This window comes from Nymphaea colorata, chromosome 5, assembly GCF_008831285.2.
Source record: "Nymphaea colorata isolate Beijing-Zhang1983 chromosome 5, ASM883128v2, whole genome shotgun sequence".
Classification (NCBI taxonomy): domain Eukaryota; kingdom Viridiplantae; phylum Streptophyta; class Magnoliopsida; order Nymphaeales; family Nymphaeaceae; genus Nymphaea; species Nymphaea colorata.
In genome coordinates, this window is record NC_045142.1 from 18,174,547 (window position 1) to 18,192,038 (window position 17,492).

Here is a 17,492-nt window from a genome sequence, read left to right on the forward strand (position 1 = left end):
TATTTAATTTGGATTGGATATGAAAAAATATATATATCTGATTAAAAAATCAAATTAATTTCAGATTTAAGAAATGACATTTCATCATATTCAAATTCGAATATACATAAATATTTGATCATATATTGATATCAGATTTAGTTTACATCATGTATCCAATGCTCTTACATCTTGAAAATCAGCTGGATTCGGTACAAAATTTAAATTCGAATATGAATGTAAAAATTAGATTTGGATTGTGAAATCAGATTTTGGATTTTGACATGATTTTCTTTTAGTTCGTATTTAAATTTGAATTCAAACATGAATACGTGACTATAACCTATTTTTGAATCCTATCCATTGGCATCCCTAGAGAGAGAGAGAGAGAGAGAGAGAGAGAGAGAGAGAGAGTTTCAATACTACTCAACAAAACATGACAATGAATAGAAACACTATGTTACAATATTTTACGAATGTACCTCAATGTTTATGGTAGAAAGTTTGGAAGAGTGGCACCACATGACAATGAAGAAGGGTCAAAGATTGTTATTATTTTCATTACCAAGCGGCCCCGTAGGGACAAAAGAATGTTCAGAAGAGAGGCACCATGTGACCAAGTGCAGAGGTAAGTGTGGGCTCTGTGGGGTGTATACCCTGTGGAGCCCATTCTAAAACCTTGTTTTAATAATTGGATTTGGGATAGCCAGGTCATTGCTCTAGTACTCCATAGACAAAAATTTCTGGCTCCGCTTTTGCAAGTGACAATGAAGAAGGGACAAAGTTTGTTATTATTTCCATTACCAAACGGCCAAGTAGCGAAGAATGTTTTGGAAGAGAGACACCACATAGCAATAAGAGGGCCAATGGTGGAAGAGGTTATGGGAGGCATATTAAAAGCTGGGAGCGCAAGCCCAGTACTCAATGCTTGGATGCCAAAATGTCCAAAATACCTAGTTGATTAAAAAGGTGAAGCCTTCTTATATGGACAAAGATGAAAATGTTTAAAGGAACACCTTTTTTCAAAAAGGCAAAAATTTCCTCCGTTCCTTTTTTGCGACGGACAAAAAAAAAAAGCCGTAAATCAGTGATAGATTGGGACTTCGACATGCAAATAATACCTTGCCGAGAGAAGAAAAGGCCAGGCCCATGCACGGTAGTTTGGCAACACGAATGTCCAATGAATCTGCCCCAAATATTAGAGTAGATTCCCGTAATACTAGAACTAGTATTTCATAAATCTGTCAGTAATATTTAAGTCTATACTCAGTTTAAGTGTCATCGCTACCAAATGACCATGCAGATGCCAAGAAGTAGAATACCAGAAGGCAACAATGGGCCCATGCGGAGGTGTAAATGGATCCGACTCAAATCAGCTAGATACATCAGAGTAATTGGTTTTAAGATTGGATGTGATGCATAAGCCAAGGCTACCCATATGTTAAAAAACAAAGCTGTTTGAAGCACCTATGTCACGTTTTACTCAACAAAGCGGACCACGTTAAGCATTGCTATTCTAAGCATCTTGTCTACATATCTAAGAAAAGTAGGAATGCACGCATTGCTCATTTTTCCTGTGAACGTGGAAAAAATACCCATGTTTGCGACTGTCACAAACTTTCCAAGCACAAGAAATGGGGCTTTTTCCCGTGTTTTTGACAAGAAGGAAAACAACCTACCACTTATGGGTGCAGTTGAATACTCAATCTTTACTTGAGGTACACATATTTTATGGCCTAGAGGGTAGGTTCATGAAACTTATCTCATAAATGAACCAGTCCAATGTTTGTTCAGCTAAATATCTCTCACTTCATGCTTCACTTTCGGATTATGCAATGAAAGAGCAAAAGAACATGAAGATTCATAATCGCTCATGGAATGATCATGCTGCAAAAAAAGAATTAGAAATACTTGTAGTTCATGCCACAATCCTCATGGCCTGTTTGTCATTAACCCAATTGGTAGAAATCAGAAACCATTTGTCACCTCTTCAAGGAATCCCATCATTGGAATGACGCTGTACATCAAGATAATGAAGAGAACATCTTTGAAGAGAATTTGTACCCCCATCTGATAGTTAAGAAGCTTCTTGTTAGTGAAAAAAGGTTTCTCGTTGACTGGTTGAGAATGTTCAGAAGGTCAAGGAGCCAGGCCAATTCTGGTTAATCAAGAAGATACTGATGGCATTAAACAGCTAGAGATTGCCGCAGCGTCTGCAGTAAGCCCATAAAAGACCAGGAAACCTTGTGATTTTTGCATCACTGTTTGCAGCAACTCCATAAGAAACCGAAAAAGTCATTGATAGCCTCAAATTCATGGAAAGCTTGCTCATTTACGAGAGCAAGGTGATAGATACATTAGCACTGTACAAGAGCATAAGACCAACACTTGACATATTATACAATCTGCAACAACCACAACGAAGCAATAAAATATATACGATTGAAGATTGAGAAGCACAAATATTGAATGGAATCCCAGTTATCCGACTTTTCCAGGTGACCAGTGTGAATAGATAAATCTCATCCAAAACCCAGCAATATGACCTCCTATCTTCAGAATTATTTGGCCCAATAAAGTACATGACCAAAAACTCATGCTTTCCCCACTTTTCCAACCTTCACAAGACAAGTTAGAAGAAGAACATGAGGAGAAAAACAAAAAACAAACACCTTAACCTATGATGCAAATGCACAAGTAGATGTATTTACATTTAAAGTCCGATGTACTTGAGTAGTAACTAGAATAATGCAAAAATGTAGTACCAAGATGCAGAGGAAAAAGAAAAACAAAAGCCAGATAGCTGTGCAGCAGAAAATTATTCATGGTGTGTCTGAGACCATTAAAGAAAATCTCCTGTGGCATCAACAGTTTTGAAATGAGCCATATCTTTTATCAGTACATGAATGCATGTCAGAATATGCAAAGGAAGCATCAGATTCAACAAAGCATGGTGACAGATTTTCCCTAAAAGGGACGTATCACATTCAACAAAAGCGTGGTCACAAATTTAAAGCAAGATCCCATCTGGGAGGCTTTTCTTGTTTTCTTTAAAATTTATTTTTCCCCAGGAAAAACTTAGAAATTCGAGAAAATAACAAATATGTAAAAAAAAATAAACTGTTACGAAATTAGGAGTTTCATCTTTCAACGAATTTTCTTTTATAACGATAAAGATTAAAGTAGTTTTTAGAATTAAAAAGAAGCAAAAAAAGAAAAAAAGGAAAACACACACTTAATGTGCACACACTTGTAGCCCATGTTAGGCAGGCGGGTCATGCAAACCTGCATCTCCATTAATCGCACTATTATCTGACTTATTAATGCATCAATCCTCACAAGAATAAAAAAGCTACCGAGTCTATTTTTTATCAGCATCTGGTCTTTTCTCATAATTACAAGGTTGTACCTTCTTAGACGTTCTTCCCAGTGAACTGCCAAGTACAGGTTTTGTCTCAACTGGTTTGAGAATTTGAAACGAACACACTAAGTTGCTGTCAACAGTTAAAAATGCCCCAGCATTGTCAAACTCCCCACAATAGTTTGGTGCTGAAAATATGGTTACTAATCTCCTTTTTGCAAAGAACTCGTAGCCATCCTCAACAACCTGAAAATCAAAAAATTATACAGCAAGCAAGCCAATCAATGCAGACAATAGGTGTTTGCCACTGACCTGATGAGCCCGGCATACAAGATCCAAGTCATTCTTTTTCAGAAACTCAGCAACAACTTCAGCTCCAAATGAGCAAGAAACGCCTCTATCACTTGCTCCCCACCCTTGAATATCAGGATTCGGATCAGACCAAAGCAGATCACAGAGGAGACCAAAATCAGGTACATCAGTTGGTCGCTCAATGCTGTTTATCTGGCTTAAATTCTGTAATTCTGGGGAAAGACCTCCATGCATGCAAAGAATTTTTTCTTCAATGAGTGCAGCCACAGGCAAGCAATTAAAGCAGTCTGTGAATATCTTCCACAGTCTAACATTAAACCTCCTTTTGCACTCATCATAAAAGCCGTAGATTCTGTTTATTTTTGAGCACTCATGGTTTCCTCTCAATAGAAAGAAACGATCTGGATACTTAATTTTATATGCTAGAAGCAAACATATTGTCTCTAAGCTCAACTTTCCACGATCAACATAGTCCCCAAGAAATAAATAACTTGTGGAAGGAGGGAAGCCTCCTATCTCAAACAACCTTAGTAGGTCATAGTATTGCCCATGTATGTCACCTGTAAAAGAGTAGCAATTACACAAATGAAAAGATGAACTAACAGTGCACCAAGAAATCACATAGCCCACAAAACTTATTCTTTCCTTAAGTTGAAGAATCCAACTCAAATCAAAGGTCCAGCACAAATTATGCAAAAGTTAATAACATATGCAGCATTAATCTAAATTAGAAGTGTCAAATGCTTTCAATCGTAACAAATGTCCAATTGCTTGCATGAGAACTCTTTAGCATATGTCTGCTAGAGACTTTTATATACCATCCAACCAACTTCAACAGCCCCATTGATGGGCATGTGAATGCTTAACGTGGCAACTTGATGTATGCAACACAAATTTCATTTCAAGACAGTATATTCTGCATCTATTCCCCTCAAGTGGGTCATGCTATATGATTTCATGGATATAATTATTATAAAAAGCCTATACATCCACTTACATATGATAGGTTATGTCCGTGGACCTATGCAAGTTTCTCTTAAAACCTTATTTCTACAGATAAGTTTTGCTCAACACTGATAAGCACATGATTTGAACCTTTATTTAGTCTTTTAATTCAGATATGGTTCAGGAGACTCAAGAATTGCTTTATGAATACAGAACTACCAAGTAATCTAAGAAGTTTATCTCGATTCTTCTTCTTCTTCTTCTTCTTTTTTTTTTTTTCAGTAGATGAGCCTCCATCAGCATCACGACAAAAGTTCCTTACCTGTAAAGTTTGCTTCAACTTGCATACTTATCCTGCCAGCAAGCATGAAGTGCAACTCGTGCAGAATTCAGATGGCCAAATGCCAATTCATCCGAACAAGGATAAAAATTGTAAACTGCACTAAGGAATGGAGATATTGATATTCATATATACCACAGTTTTCCAGGATGAAAGCCTATACATGCCTACCTACATCATGAGTAACTAAGAGGAAACCACAAAACTAAGCAGGAAGCCCTCACAGCGGCTCAAAATGGAAGGACCTTAGAACTGAAAAGTATGACAAAGTAGAGTTTAGGAGAAGAATGAGCTGCTGCCGTACTTCAATTGGCATTAGAATCTCTGAGAATGCAACATGGAATCACATGCCAAAGCAATTCGTACAAAACCCACGACTACTCAAGTAGATGAACAGACGTCCTCGTCCAAATTCGCCCTCCAAGAAGTCAAGCATAAAGACTAATATATCAGAAATGGTGAAGCCCAAGAATGGAATGCAGCCACCAAAAACACATAATTTTGGCCATAAATGTTGATAGACGACAGAATAAAAGCAATCATATGGCCATTATCTAGCAGACTTCCACCTGAAATACTAGAATCTACGAAGCAGATGTAAACATTTCTTTGTAATATGTATCTTGCAGGGGTACACGGAGGAAGAGCGGATGCCGTCAATGCAAGAGCAAAATACGCTGCAAAATCGCACATAATGGAACTAACGAATCTTTAAAAATAAAAGAAGCACGAATTCGGACACTACAGCAGCAGATATCACTTCAAGTACCCAAAGAAAAAGCAGTGACAAACAAAGGATGCACCATAAAACATGAATGAACAAGATTTTGACCCCCAAGCAAGACCTCCCACGCAAACCAAATCAACTTAAGTAAAGAGACAAAGGGTCTAAATTCAAAAGAGCTCTTAAATATGAACGAGAAAAGACAACGAAAAAATACTGAATCTGAAGAACTAGGCTCGCATACATATCAACTACTCATCGAATTACAGAAACAAGATAAAGTTTTACGCCCCAAGAAAAAATAACATAGAAAAACCAGCTCCAAAATCCAAATTCCGAAACAAATCGCCAGAATCATGCATAACCAACCAAAATCCAAATCCGAAACTCCAGGTAAAACCATCTCAACCACAGCATCCAGAACTCCACCGAGAAAACTAAAAGAAAGAAGCTGACGCCAAAAAGACTGCAGAAACTAACCGCAGACTTTGATGGGCGCCCGGAGTTGGAGAAGGTTCGGCTGAGACAAGAAGACTTCCCTTGATCTCACGCAGAGCATGCGGATTTCATCCTCCGAGAGCCTAACCTGTTTCCCTGACTTCGGTTGACCCGTCTGCTCGAGTCTGGAGATGATATCGTCGATGAGCAGGCGGTCCATTTCCTCCCAAACGACGAAAAAAAGAAGAAAGAATTCCAAACGAGGATCAATAAGAGCAAAGATAAAAACGGAACCCAGTTGCGCTATCCTTCATATGAAATCTTCGTCTTCTCCTAGTGGAGAATCCATGGCGGTCTTTATCTGACAGTGGAGGGATGGGAAGGAAGGGAATCAGGTGGAAAAATAATAGAAAAATAAAAATCTCCTTTGATTTTTCAAAGTCAATTTAACGGCGCCATCTTGGTGAAATTCAACTTTCCTGTTTACCCGGCGGTTAAAAGTTGAAAACAGGAACTACCAATTCCCGCGGATTAGCCTCTTGATTTCCCGAAACGACGATCATGTCCTTTTCAGTGGGTTCCTGCTCACCTTGGCTCGGCTTGGTAGGCACATTTTCTTGGTCTAGTGGACTTGGCACTAGTGGTCTCAGTAATTGACAGTGTGAGCTTGCTCGTTTGGTTCAAAAGCGGTTCCAATTTGGTCTGTAATGTGCCAAACTGATCGATCCCGATCCGACTTTCTACTGACATGGCTAGTGTTGTTGGCTTAGCCGACGAAGCCATAGGTCCGACCGAGAGCTCTTCAAGTTTGACAAGGTCCAAGATAGCCGGCTTTACTGGGTTAAGTCGGCTATGACTGGAACTAACTAGGCTCATGGTGAGTCCTCATCCTATGGGAGGCCTATGTGATTCTTGGCTCGGTCAACCGAGCCCAGTCAACCGGCAGAGTCTGCGAGCCACGTTCAAATTTGTACGCCAACTTCCCCCACGGCAACGCCCATTGCGGGCCCCGTCTCCGGTTTTCTTTTTTTTTTTCTTTTTTTTTTGTCTTGGTAAATGGTAATGCGCGTGGGTCCCACTACGTGATTGGATCTAATATTGGAGCGCAAAAAAGATCCAAAACTTCCACACCAGCCTTTTCATAGGTGCACACCAAGCAGATATGGACTCTTTTGGCCTGCGGATCGCAATGGCGCTGAATTCGATCCAAACCTTAACCTCTGTTCTCACATTTGGATCCGAAAGAATAAGATAAACCATACAAATCTACCATATCCATATGCTCAAACCTTGAGCGTAGCTTTGAAGTTTCACCATGTTTTTGGTTGTACCGAATCCGATCTGGATCTAAATAGGACTCGCTTGGTGCAAGTTCAAACTGCACCAACCAACTCGATTTATATAATTGTTTATTTTTAGTACATCTTAAACTTAGATTGGCGACTCGGTCGAAACTTCACATCATTCCTCTTTCGTATGGAATCTTGTGCTGTTTTGGGATTAAGTAAGAAGTCGTATTGCAGTGCATCTACTATTTGCAGTCCAAAAGAATAGACTATGATTTGTAGGATTGATTGACTGGTGAGTTTCAATGGTATGGAAGTTCTTTGCTCGAGGGGCTTATTTGGACTAGTGGTCAGTTAGAATTCAATCACCAGTTCAATTCAACTCCTTCATGGAAGCTAAACTATATATTTATGCCTCTTCCTTTGGTGGTTTTCAGCCAGCTCTTTAGTGACTTAGATTTTCATTTAATTAATTTTTCATTAATTATGGAGGGACTAAACTTTTTCATTGTAAAGTGTTAGACATGCATATTGACTTTGAAGTTTTAAGATGAAATTTAATTTTCTAGTTATAAGAAAGAAAACAACATATAGTCATTTTCTCTCTACATTAATTGGGTTGATAATTTCTTGAGATCCATTGGAAAAGTAGCATACTCAATTCCCACCGGAATATTTTAAAGGGGATATTGAAAAGTCCTTATGAGGTAGTTTGATAATATAAACATTTTGCGTGCCAGTGTATTATTATGAATATGTTTTAAAGATTGAAATATGTTTATTAAACAATAGTTTTAGTGTATTATGAAAATGTCCTAATTTTTGAGACAGATTCATGTGAAAATGTCTTTGCTACCAAACCACTCTTCTCCGACTCGGTTTTATCTATGAACTGGCAGAACCAAACCCACTTCTGTTGTTCGGACATGGGTTGAACTGGGATCTCTCCTCTTCATTACAAGGATTAATGGTTTTGGATTATATTCATCAGTCTTGGCACTTGACAATACCAGGAGCATGAATATGGATCGGATATCTGTGGGCCCGTTTTCTATACTCTTCCCCTTTGCTTAGGTTCCATCGACCGTGGGACCCGGTTAGAATAGATGAACTCTGATTCCGATACGTGGCCAGCAATATTCCGGTCTCGGAGATCAGACCCGACCCGAACAAATACCACTGGCCACGTCAGAAACCGCGTGCCCTTAAACGCGTGGTTTTAAAATCTGTCGCGAAGGCGTTTTTCTTGACAGGAAAATCTTTCCTTTGGAGTCCAGCCTTTTGCTTTTAACTTCGATAAAGCTCAAATCTTTCTATTATTTCATAAAAGCCACACTCATTCTAAGAGTTAAGAACAGTCTTACCTTTTTAACTTTGGTTAAATTACAAGCACATTGAATGAAATAACAATCCCAAGGTGTTGTAGTGCACTGGCATTCATCTTCTTCAGAGACTTAAAGTTCAAATTTTGAAGCAGTCACGGTCTGTGAACTTATAAGATAAGAATGAGTCAGTGGTCTCTCTTAAGGGCGGCGACTACTGACCTTAAAAAAAAAAAAGTGAAATAACAACATAATACCTTAAGTTAGTTTGAAAGAACATAAATAAAGTCCCACCCTTAATTTACTATTTTGTCTCTTCCATAAAGAGGGTGATTCTTCAAAAGAAAAATCAAGCTCTACAAGAAATCGGTTTATGCATACATATATTGATAAGATCTAAAATACATAAAATATCAAACTCATGCTGATATTGATGTGCACATACCATATATCTAAATGAATCATTTTCCAAGGTCTCATGATATACTTGCAATATTTTATTGCATGTTGTTGACCAACTACCAAAATTCCAAGTTGGAAGATATTCTTGGCTTCGATGATGGACATTCTATTTTACAAATTTTATAAAAGGGAAATTTCATTGGATGCCACCTTTTACCAACAATGTCGACAAATATTTCTAATATCGACGTTAATTTTCCTAAAAACATAGTAAGTAGAAGCTTATGCTTATTATTATCTCATGAATCTTGATATTAGTCCAGCAAGTTATTATGCATTTACCTTGTCACACAATCGGAGCCTGTTATGTGTTAAACACGGGTCTAGGACGTTATGTGTTAAACACGGGTCTAGGACCAGTGGCCGAGTTAAGTTGTAGTTGGTGTGGGCAATTGCCTACACGACTAGTTCACAAAATTTACTTTATATAAACAAATATTTTGTTAATTTTATTGAAAAAAAAAAATTTCGGGCTTCACTTTTACCCTTATAAATGTGTCTTCTATTTAATTACCATGCGCATTTTAGTCATTTTCATACATGGTCCCCTTGTTAGGGACCATAACCCCAACATGCAATTTGGTTCGTTCATTTTAGCTTTGCACCAACTTTTCGATTTTATGATAATATAATATTCAAAATGTTTGTTCCTTTTGCTTTTGCTTTATGCAACACTTCGCCAGCCATATACTTTTTCTTTTGAATAATTTATTGAAATGTTGGAACATCTACAAGAGATTGCCAGAAATTGTAGAAATTTGATTAATTTTATAAGATAATTTAAAATTAAAATACATTTCCAGAAAACATTGAAAAGTTTTTTTTTAACAAGCTACGTTGTCTTGGTTGAGTTTCTTTGTGATTTCACTTTTTTTCTAAGTGATCGGGAAGACAAAAACAAAGACAAATCAAAGCGTGTCAGATGCTAGGCCATGTCAAATTCTTACGAAATTAACTAAAAAATTGTTATTTGTAAATATTTTTAAAATATTGCTTGAAGAGGTGTAGTGCAATAAGACGACAAGGCGGGTCACATTCAAGTGATTTGAGATTCAATCTCGTAGTCGTTGTCATGTTTTGGTGCGTTGTTCTTGTGACATACAAATGATAGCAAGTATAACACAAGAGTTGAATGATGTACAATGTGTCTACCTAAGTCCCGAAGCAAGTCAAATCCTGAAAGTATAATCATACGACTTTAAGAATTATATATATATATATATATATATATATATATATATATATAGATATAGAGAGAGAGAGAGAGAGAGAGAGAGAGAGAGAGATTTTGATATATATATATATATATATCTTTGCCAAGTAAAGGTTGCACACTTATGCAAGTGGAATGAACAATAAAGGTTCACACTTTGATTGCTTGGATTGTGCTCAAGAGGTGCATTTTTAGTTAGGACCTACTTTCACTTTTTCAGATCAACTGGAAAAAGATAAAATTTTTCTTCTTTTTGGATTCCATTCCCAACTACTTCATACCCTAAAATCAATGGAAGAAAGCTAACTAATTGCCTTTGTACAACATGCACACCTCTACATGAAGCAAAGCTTATCAAAGCAATCAAACACACCCAATTTTCATCTAATTTACTTCAAAAGTAGCAATATACACTAAGATGCTTGATTGGCTCAATCCTCCTTGTGGTACTTATATATGTTTACATGTAAATAATGCATGACTTTATTTTGGTTAACATAAGGTTAGGTAGACCTCAATCATATTATTTGTCTTTTTTTTTTGTTAGGTAGAGAGAGAGCGAACAACCCAGTTTGATTGCACCAAGTCGCGAGCAAGAAGGAAAGTACAATTGCACTGCTCCAGGGAAATTTAACTTCGCCTTCAAATGAAAGCAAAGGCGACATAGGATGGGTTGCACATCTTCTAGCCCAAACTTTTCTCATGTATACACTTACTGGGGATAGGTCTCCGACCTTTATTGTCGAGAAAAAGGTTATGTACATCGAAAAAATATTAGACTTTCAAAAGGAAAAAAAAAAAAAAACTAATGCATTGACTCTAATACTTATTTACCTCTTCCAAGTTGGAAGTTGCAATCCATTGACTGCACAAAAAATGTGGGCGGAATCAAATAAACTAAGCTCAAAATTGTCTAAGTTCCAGTATTGTATGAATCTGCTTCAATCTTTGGAATATTTATTAATAAAACACCAATGCATTGTTCCATTTAACATACCTTTTTGTAAGGTAGCTTCCACAAAAATCAATAGCCATTGAATGCTTTATGGATGATATGTAAGTTTTTGTTGATATATTTTTGGACATTTTGATTGCATTTGCGTTGATCATATTTTCAGCACGGTCATTGGAATGATCAATGGCATATGTAATGGACGATCAAACTTAACATGAGTGTATGTGTGTGTGTAAGGAATTGAAATCAGCCGGCTACAAAAACTGTCGCTAAAAATACCATCGAAAACACTAGCAATGTATTATGGTACTTTAGCCATGGTTTTTAAATATTTAATCATCCACTTATATCCAACAGCTAATAAAATTATTGTATCTCTCTCTCGTATATATATATATATATATATATATATATATATATATATATATATATATATATATATATATATATATATATATATATATATATATATATATATATATATATATATATATATATATATATATATATATATATATATATATATATATATATATATATATATATATATATATGAATATTGAACGGTGACTCTCACTTTTTAAAATGAGAACCATCAAATCTATCATGATGGACGGTTAAGAGAAAACAATGAAAAAAAAAGGTGATGGACATTTTATTAATCTAACATCAGTTGTCACCTTATACGTGACTAAGTTAAATCGGCCATGAAATCATCTACTTGGTTTGCAGCATCTATTTGATTATAAACAGCCGCTTGTTATCGATTTTGATAGGGCTGCTTGCCACGGCAATGAGTCCGGGCTCTTCAAATGCGACACAAACTTGATTCAAGTAGACACATCCTTATGCTCCTAATTGGTAACCAAACTCAGCCTCTAGTAGATCCAGATATAAATAAATAAGTGGGTTTACTTTCAAAACCCCGTCGATCTGGATTCACAGTTAAGCCGACGTTATTATGGATAAGGTAAAAGAAAGGGGGTCCAGATTCTTAATAAGGGTTACTTTTCTGACTCGATGATGGATCAGATTCAATCCAAATCAGATTCTTTATACATGAGCCAATTCGACCCGTTATTCCAAAGGCAAGCCAATGGACATTTCAATTTTTATAGTGCTTCATCATTAGACAAAAAAAAAGTGAGTTTGTTGGGACTTAATGTTTAATTTTTCTCTTTAATTAAGTAGTATGGGCGTTGTGTATATTTTAGTAAAATTTATGATATTTCACATTTCAAAAATAATGAACTTCTCTATTCAATAATCTACGACAAAGAGATGGAAAAAACATGTAATTAGTTGACAATCCTAACTGACTCGACAAGCTCTAACTTGTGACCCAGATGATCCTAACCGTTTCAGTCGACTGGTGACTTGTAACCGAGTAAATAGATGATCCTAACCGATTTAGTCGACTCGTGACTTGTGACCCATTAAATAGATGATCCTAACACGATCCTAACCTGATTCAGTCGACTGGAGACTTGTGAACCACCTAGTAAATAGACGATCCTAACCAATTCAGTCGACTGGAGACTTGTGAACCACCCAGTAAATAGACAATCCTAACCGATTCAGTCGACTCGTGACTTGTGACCCAGTAAATAGAGGATCCTAACCGATTCAGTCGACTCGTGACTTGTGACCCAGTAAATAGATGATCCTAACCGACTCAGTCTACTCGCGACTTGTGACCCAGTAAATAGATGATCCTAACTGATTCAGTCGACTCGTGACTTGTAACCCAATAAATAGACGATCATAACCGATTCAGTCGACTCATGACTTATGACTCAGTAAATAGATGATCCTAACCGATTTCAGTCGAAACTCGCGACTTGGATCAGCGAGTTTGTCAACTACAATTGGCTGAGTCTTTGTTGGGGCACACTTGGTGATACGGCCCACCTTCTGTCGGCACCCAGGCCGAGGGCCGTCGCCGGCATCGAAGGGACGAGAGGCCAAGGACAGCCGAAGGCCATGGAGACCAGCGCGCCTAAAGGCGGGGATGGCTACCCCGGAGCGAATCGTAGAGAGGCTTCCGAAGGAGGACGTGAGCCGGGCGCTGCCCGAAAACGTACAAGGGAGGTTAATCCCGCGGGCCGACTGAGGCGGCCACCGCGGGAGGTTTAGCCTCCATCGCCCAAGCCGGGGCAAAGGCAGAGGAGACTGAGGGGGACAGCAGCGCTGATGGCTGCCGCCTGGCCGACCAGCGGCCAGGGTCGAGCGACGTCCACGCGCCGGGCGGGCTGGCCGACAATCCAGCGCGCGACCCACCAGGCGACTCGGTAACGCTCGGACGAGAGGGCCCGACAGCGACAGACGAGCCCCAGCCGGGAGGAGCTCATGCGGGACACGAGTGTCCTTTTGACGGGACACGTCTCCGCTGTGACGCCTGACACGACGAGGGGAGCTGGACACTGTACAGGGGGACACTCATGGAATAACCGGACATGGGTCCGGACTTGTAAGGCGGGTTGGTCTGTCACTTTTGTAGACCCAGATCCATATCTGGGCGCGGACTTTTTGGGGGATCCGGACTGGGGTCCGGACCCGCTTTCTTGACTCAGTTTTGGGGACCTGGGTCTATAGAAGACAAGACCCGGGTCGACTCACCACCCCCGACCCGGTTCGACAAGACTGTCGAACCGGGTCTCTGGTCGGCCATCTCCCACGCGAGCCGTGGGAGGCCGTTGGCTCATCTTCCTCCTTTAAGAGGGGGAGGAAGCCATTGTTGATCCTTATGCTTGAAGAAGAATCCCAAGAGGGTCATCCCTGGACGAGCATTCCCAGAAGGTCGCCGGACGCCATTCCCGGCGGCAGCCCCCTTGGATTCCGACTCATTCATCAATGAAATCGAGGTTCTGTTCTTCCCCTTCTTCCTCTCATTGTGACTGTGCTTCCAGACTCACCCAAGCTTCCATGGCTGCTCCCGTCGAGTTCTCCTCCGCCTGAAGCCCATTCCGGGTTGGGGAGACTCCACTGATCGCTGCCCACGCCTTCCGTCGTTTCCATTCGATCAACCGATGCCCAAATCACCCACGAATCCCACTGTTCACCTCCCTGTCTCTGCTCAACCTCCCTGCTCACCATCGTCCCCTCCCAGCCGGTTACTGTTCCATTGGGTTTCTCCCCCACCGAGCATGATCTTGGAGATTTCTGAGCGTGGTCGGCTGCCTCCGGCATCCCTCCCAGCCACGGGATCTAACAAACTGGAATCAGAGCTCTCGCACGGCCATGGGAGATCGAATCATCAAGGCTGCTGTCGCTGGACCACCGAAACCAAGACGCCGTGAAGAAGGACGCTGTTCAGATCAGAGGCGCTGTTTTATGGCGAGGTTTCAGCTGTCGAGCTCCAACATATTATCTTCATCTGCATCTTGGGAGCACTGTGGAATTTTCTGGCGATTTTTGGAGCTTCCCAGATCGAGCTACGGATTTTTGAAGACACCCTGCTATTTCCGGCGTTTTACCCCTCTTCAACGGGTTTTTGCAGATTTTGATCGATTGGGTTGGGGATTTCTTGCGATTCAACGGCTGATCAATCCCGAAAAGATTGATCCCCCTCGGTTAGTGCATTCCCTAAGGTTTTCCTCAATCTAATCCTGTTTTTCCTCTGCATTTGAATCTGCTTCTGCCGTTTTTCCCATTTCTGGTGACACCCGAGCGTTCCGACGCTGATTCCAGTCGTTCTGCGGTTTAATTCGTGTGGATGAGTATACCCGAGGATTCTTGACTTGATTTCGAAAAGATCGAGTCATGGATCGTCGATTTTGGTCAAGAAACAACGTCGGAATCTCAATTTGAAGATCACCGGCGTTTTCCAAAGGTTTTCCGGCGTGGACGGAGTTTTTCGGCGAAAACGACGAATCCGGTGGAATATTCCGCCCTGTTCTTCGGTCCCCGGCGACGAGTCGCGGTTTCGTGTCCCGATCGAAGGTGGTACGCAGCGACATGCGAGTCCCGGCGAATCCCGTATCACATCTCGGCCGAGTCCCGCCTTGCATCCATTTCAGCGGACACGGTGTCCCGCACAACACGTGTCCCAGCATTCTAAACAGAGGCGACTTCGTGTCTACAGTGTCCCAGACTCCACCACACGTGTCGGGACCCCAGACACCACCAGAAAGCAATTTTTCGCCGTTCTCAGTCTCAGACTTTTCCAGAATCTACTCTAACTTCCAACGATCGGCGCTGCCAACTCCTAGGTCGAAATTCAACGATTCTAGGTGCGTTGGATCTGGCTACTTCTCTACTTTCAGGCAGCCAAATTTCAGAATTTTTTGACTTAAGATCAGTTCGGAGCTTAAGTGGAGACTGGTCGGAGCTCATTTTCTTGACTGATAGCACCCTGGAGCAAGCCTGAACCGAGCGGCTGAGGTGTCACTTTCCTCAGCTCCGAATTCTTCTATGTTTTGAGGCAGCTGGAGATCTTGGTACCTCTGAAAAGCCCCGGATCTCTAGAATTTTTCAGTTTTGGTTTGAAGAATTTTGGACATCGAAGCTGAGAGATATTGATTTTTAACTGGGGACTGGTCTGAGAAGCTGCCTGAAACCTGTTTTAAACCTGTAGTCAGACTGAAGGAGCAGAGCTGAGGCGTCACTTTCCTTAGCTCTGAATCCTTTTGTATTTTGAGGCAGCTGGAGATCTTGGTACCTCTGGAAAGCTACAGATCTTAAGAATTTTTCAGTACCATTTTGAAGATTTTTGGACGCCTGATCAGGGAGATACAGGGCCTCGACTGCACGAAAGACCTGAGTTGCACCGTCTACTTGATCCCTGCTTCACTAAGGCTGCGAGGAGAATACGCGTTCGCTGGCGCTTCCGGCGACTGCCACACCTCATTCACATCTTCTCCTGGGGTTTACACGAGCATTCGGTGAAATTTCCAGGCATCCCTTCTTACTTACTCTTATTACTGAATTGTTCTTGATTGCTCCTGTTCTTCCCTTGCTGGACCGAGCTACACGACCAAGGAGCAGCCCTCTCGACGTGCTGATTCGAGGAGCCACTCGCCCTAGCCGAGAAGGGGATCCAGCTGGCCACTTCGACTGAGCTGGACGTGGGAGAAGGAAGGGTGTTCGCTGGTGCCATTCCAGCGATTGCTTCCCCCTACACGCTTCAGCACTTAGGGGTTTTCGAGATCACGGTGACGTGCATTCCCTTCTTCCCTTGAGTTACTGTTATATCATTTCAGTAACTACGGCTGCCCTCGTTTTCTTGTCAAGGAGCGAAGCGCAGCCACATCGCTAGGAGACGCCACCCACCAAAAACGAGGTTGCTGAATACGGGGGAGCAGCCAAGTTGCTGGACTTAGCCCCCGTGACCAGGTTTCTTTCGCCTCACCCTATAGTTGCGAGGGAGGGTGTACTTTGCTTTATCCCTGCCACCGGCACCCCTAGCTCGGGCTCCTCCTTGTGCACCTTGCACGGGACACAGCCCGACAGTGGGAAGACCTACCTACGGGCAAGAAGGGCGTGGTTTGTACGCTCTAGGCATGGATTGTTGAGTGAGCTGGGAGATGATTAATCTCTGTACCGAATGCTCTTGTAATCATTAAAGCCTCCTTACTCTTGAGAGCTTTGTTGTGAGGATTGGGCTGAGACTTGTACTCCTCCGTGGGAAGCTAGGGCCTTTGTCAGGCCGGAAACCCTTGTACAGCCATTCCCAAGAAGTAGGAACAGCTACCGTGTGGTACTCGGCCATGGGCAGACCGCCGTCTTAGCTCAGCCGGCAGTTGACAGCTTGTAGGCACTAGTTCGGGCAGGATAGTGCAGACGGACAACTTGTAGACACCAGTCCGGGCAGAGTAATACAGGCGAACAGACCAGCCACACCTTGTTGAGCAGCCGTCGCCATGGCTAAGGGCGGCAAGGACAAAGCGCCCATGGTGGCCGAGGATACCGAAGTACAAGATGAATGTATGACCGTCCAAGGCGGGGCCGAACGAGCACCTCGGGGGAGACCTATTCCACCCGAGTGCCCAATCAAGATATAAACATATGGAGGTCGGAACTCAACCAACAATTCGAGGCATTCGGGTTGATGTTCCAAGAAAACATGAGCCAAATGATGAACCGCCTAGGGGCCGCCGACATGGGAGCAGCCCTAAGGCAAGTGAGGGATAGGGTAAACCATCTTGAGGCAACCA

At 41.2% G+C, this 17,492-nt stretch overlaps 1 protein-coding gene across 1 annotated transcript; it reads right to left on the bottom strand.

Moving 5' to 3' along the window:
• Positions 1–2,258: 2,258 nt before the first annotated feature.
• LOC116254132 (serine/threonine-protein phosphatase PP1-like) lies at positions 2,259–6,503 on the bottom strand. The gene is made up of 4 exons (XM_031629261.2): positions 6,142–6,503; positions 3,653–4,212; positions 3,389–3,586; positions 2,259–2,597 (listed from the first exon to the last, which is right to left on the bottom strand). The coding sequence occupies exons 1-4, from the start codon at positions 6,317–6,319 to the stop codon at positions 2,574–2,576; spliced, it is 960 nt and encodes a 319-aa protein (XP_031485121.1). The 5' UTR covers positions 6,320–6,503; the 3' UTR covers positions 2,259–2,573.
• Between the last annotated feature and the right edge of the window lie 10,989 nt (positions 6,504–17,492).

What these genes read in the sequence shown, in the direction of transcription:
- LOC116254132 (XM_031629261.2), bottom strand. Translation starts at nt 6,319, where the DNA reads ATGGACCGCCTGCTCATCGACGATATCATCTCCAGACTCGAGCAGACG. An exon ending in GGCGCCCATCAAAGTCTGCG is followed by an intron (nt 4,213 to 6,141) that starts GTTAGTTTCTGC and finishes ACTCTTTTACAG; the next exon opens with GTGACATACATGGGCAATAC. An exon ending in TGGGAAGAACGTCTAAGAAG is followed by an intron (nt 2,598 to 3,388) that starts GTACAACCTTGT and finishes TGTCTTGTGAAG; the next exon opens with GTTGGAAAAGTGGGGAAAGC.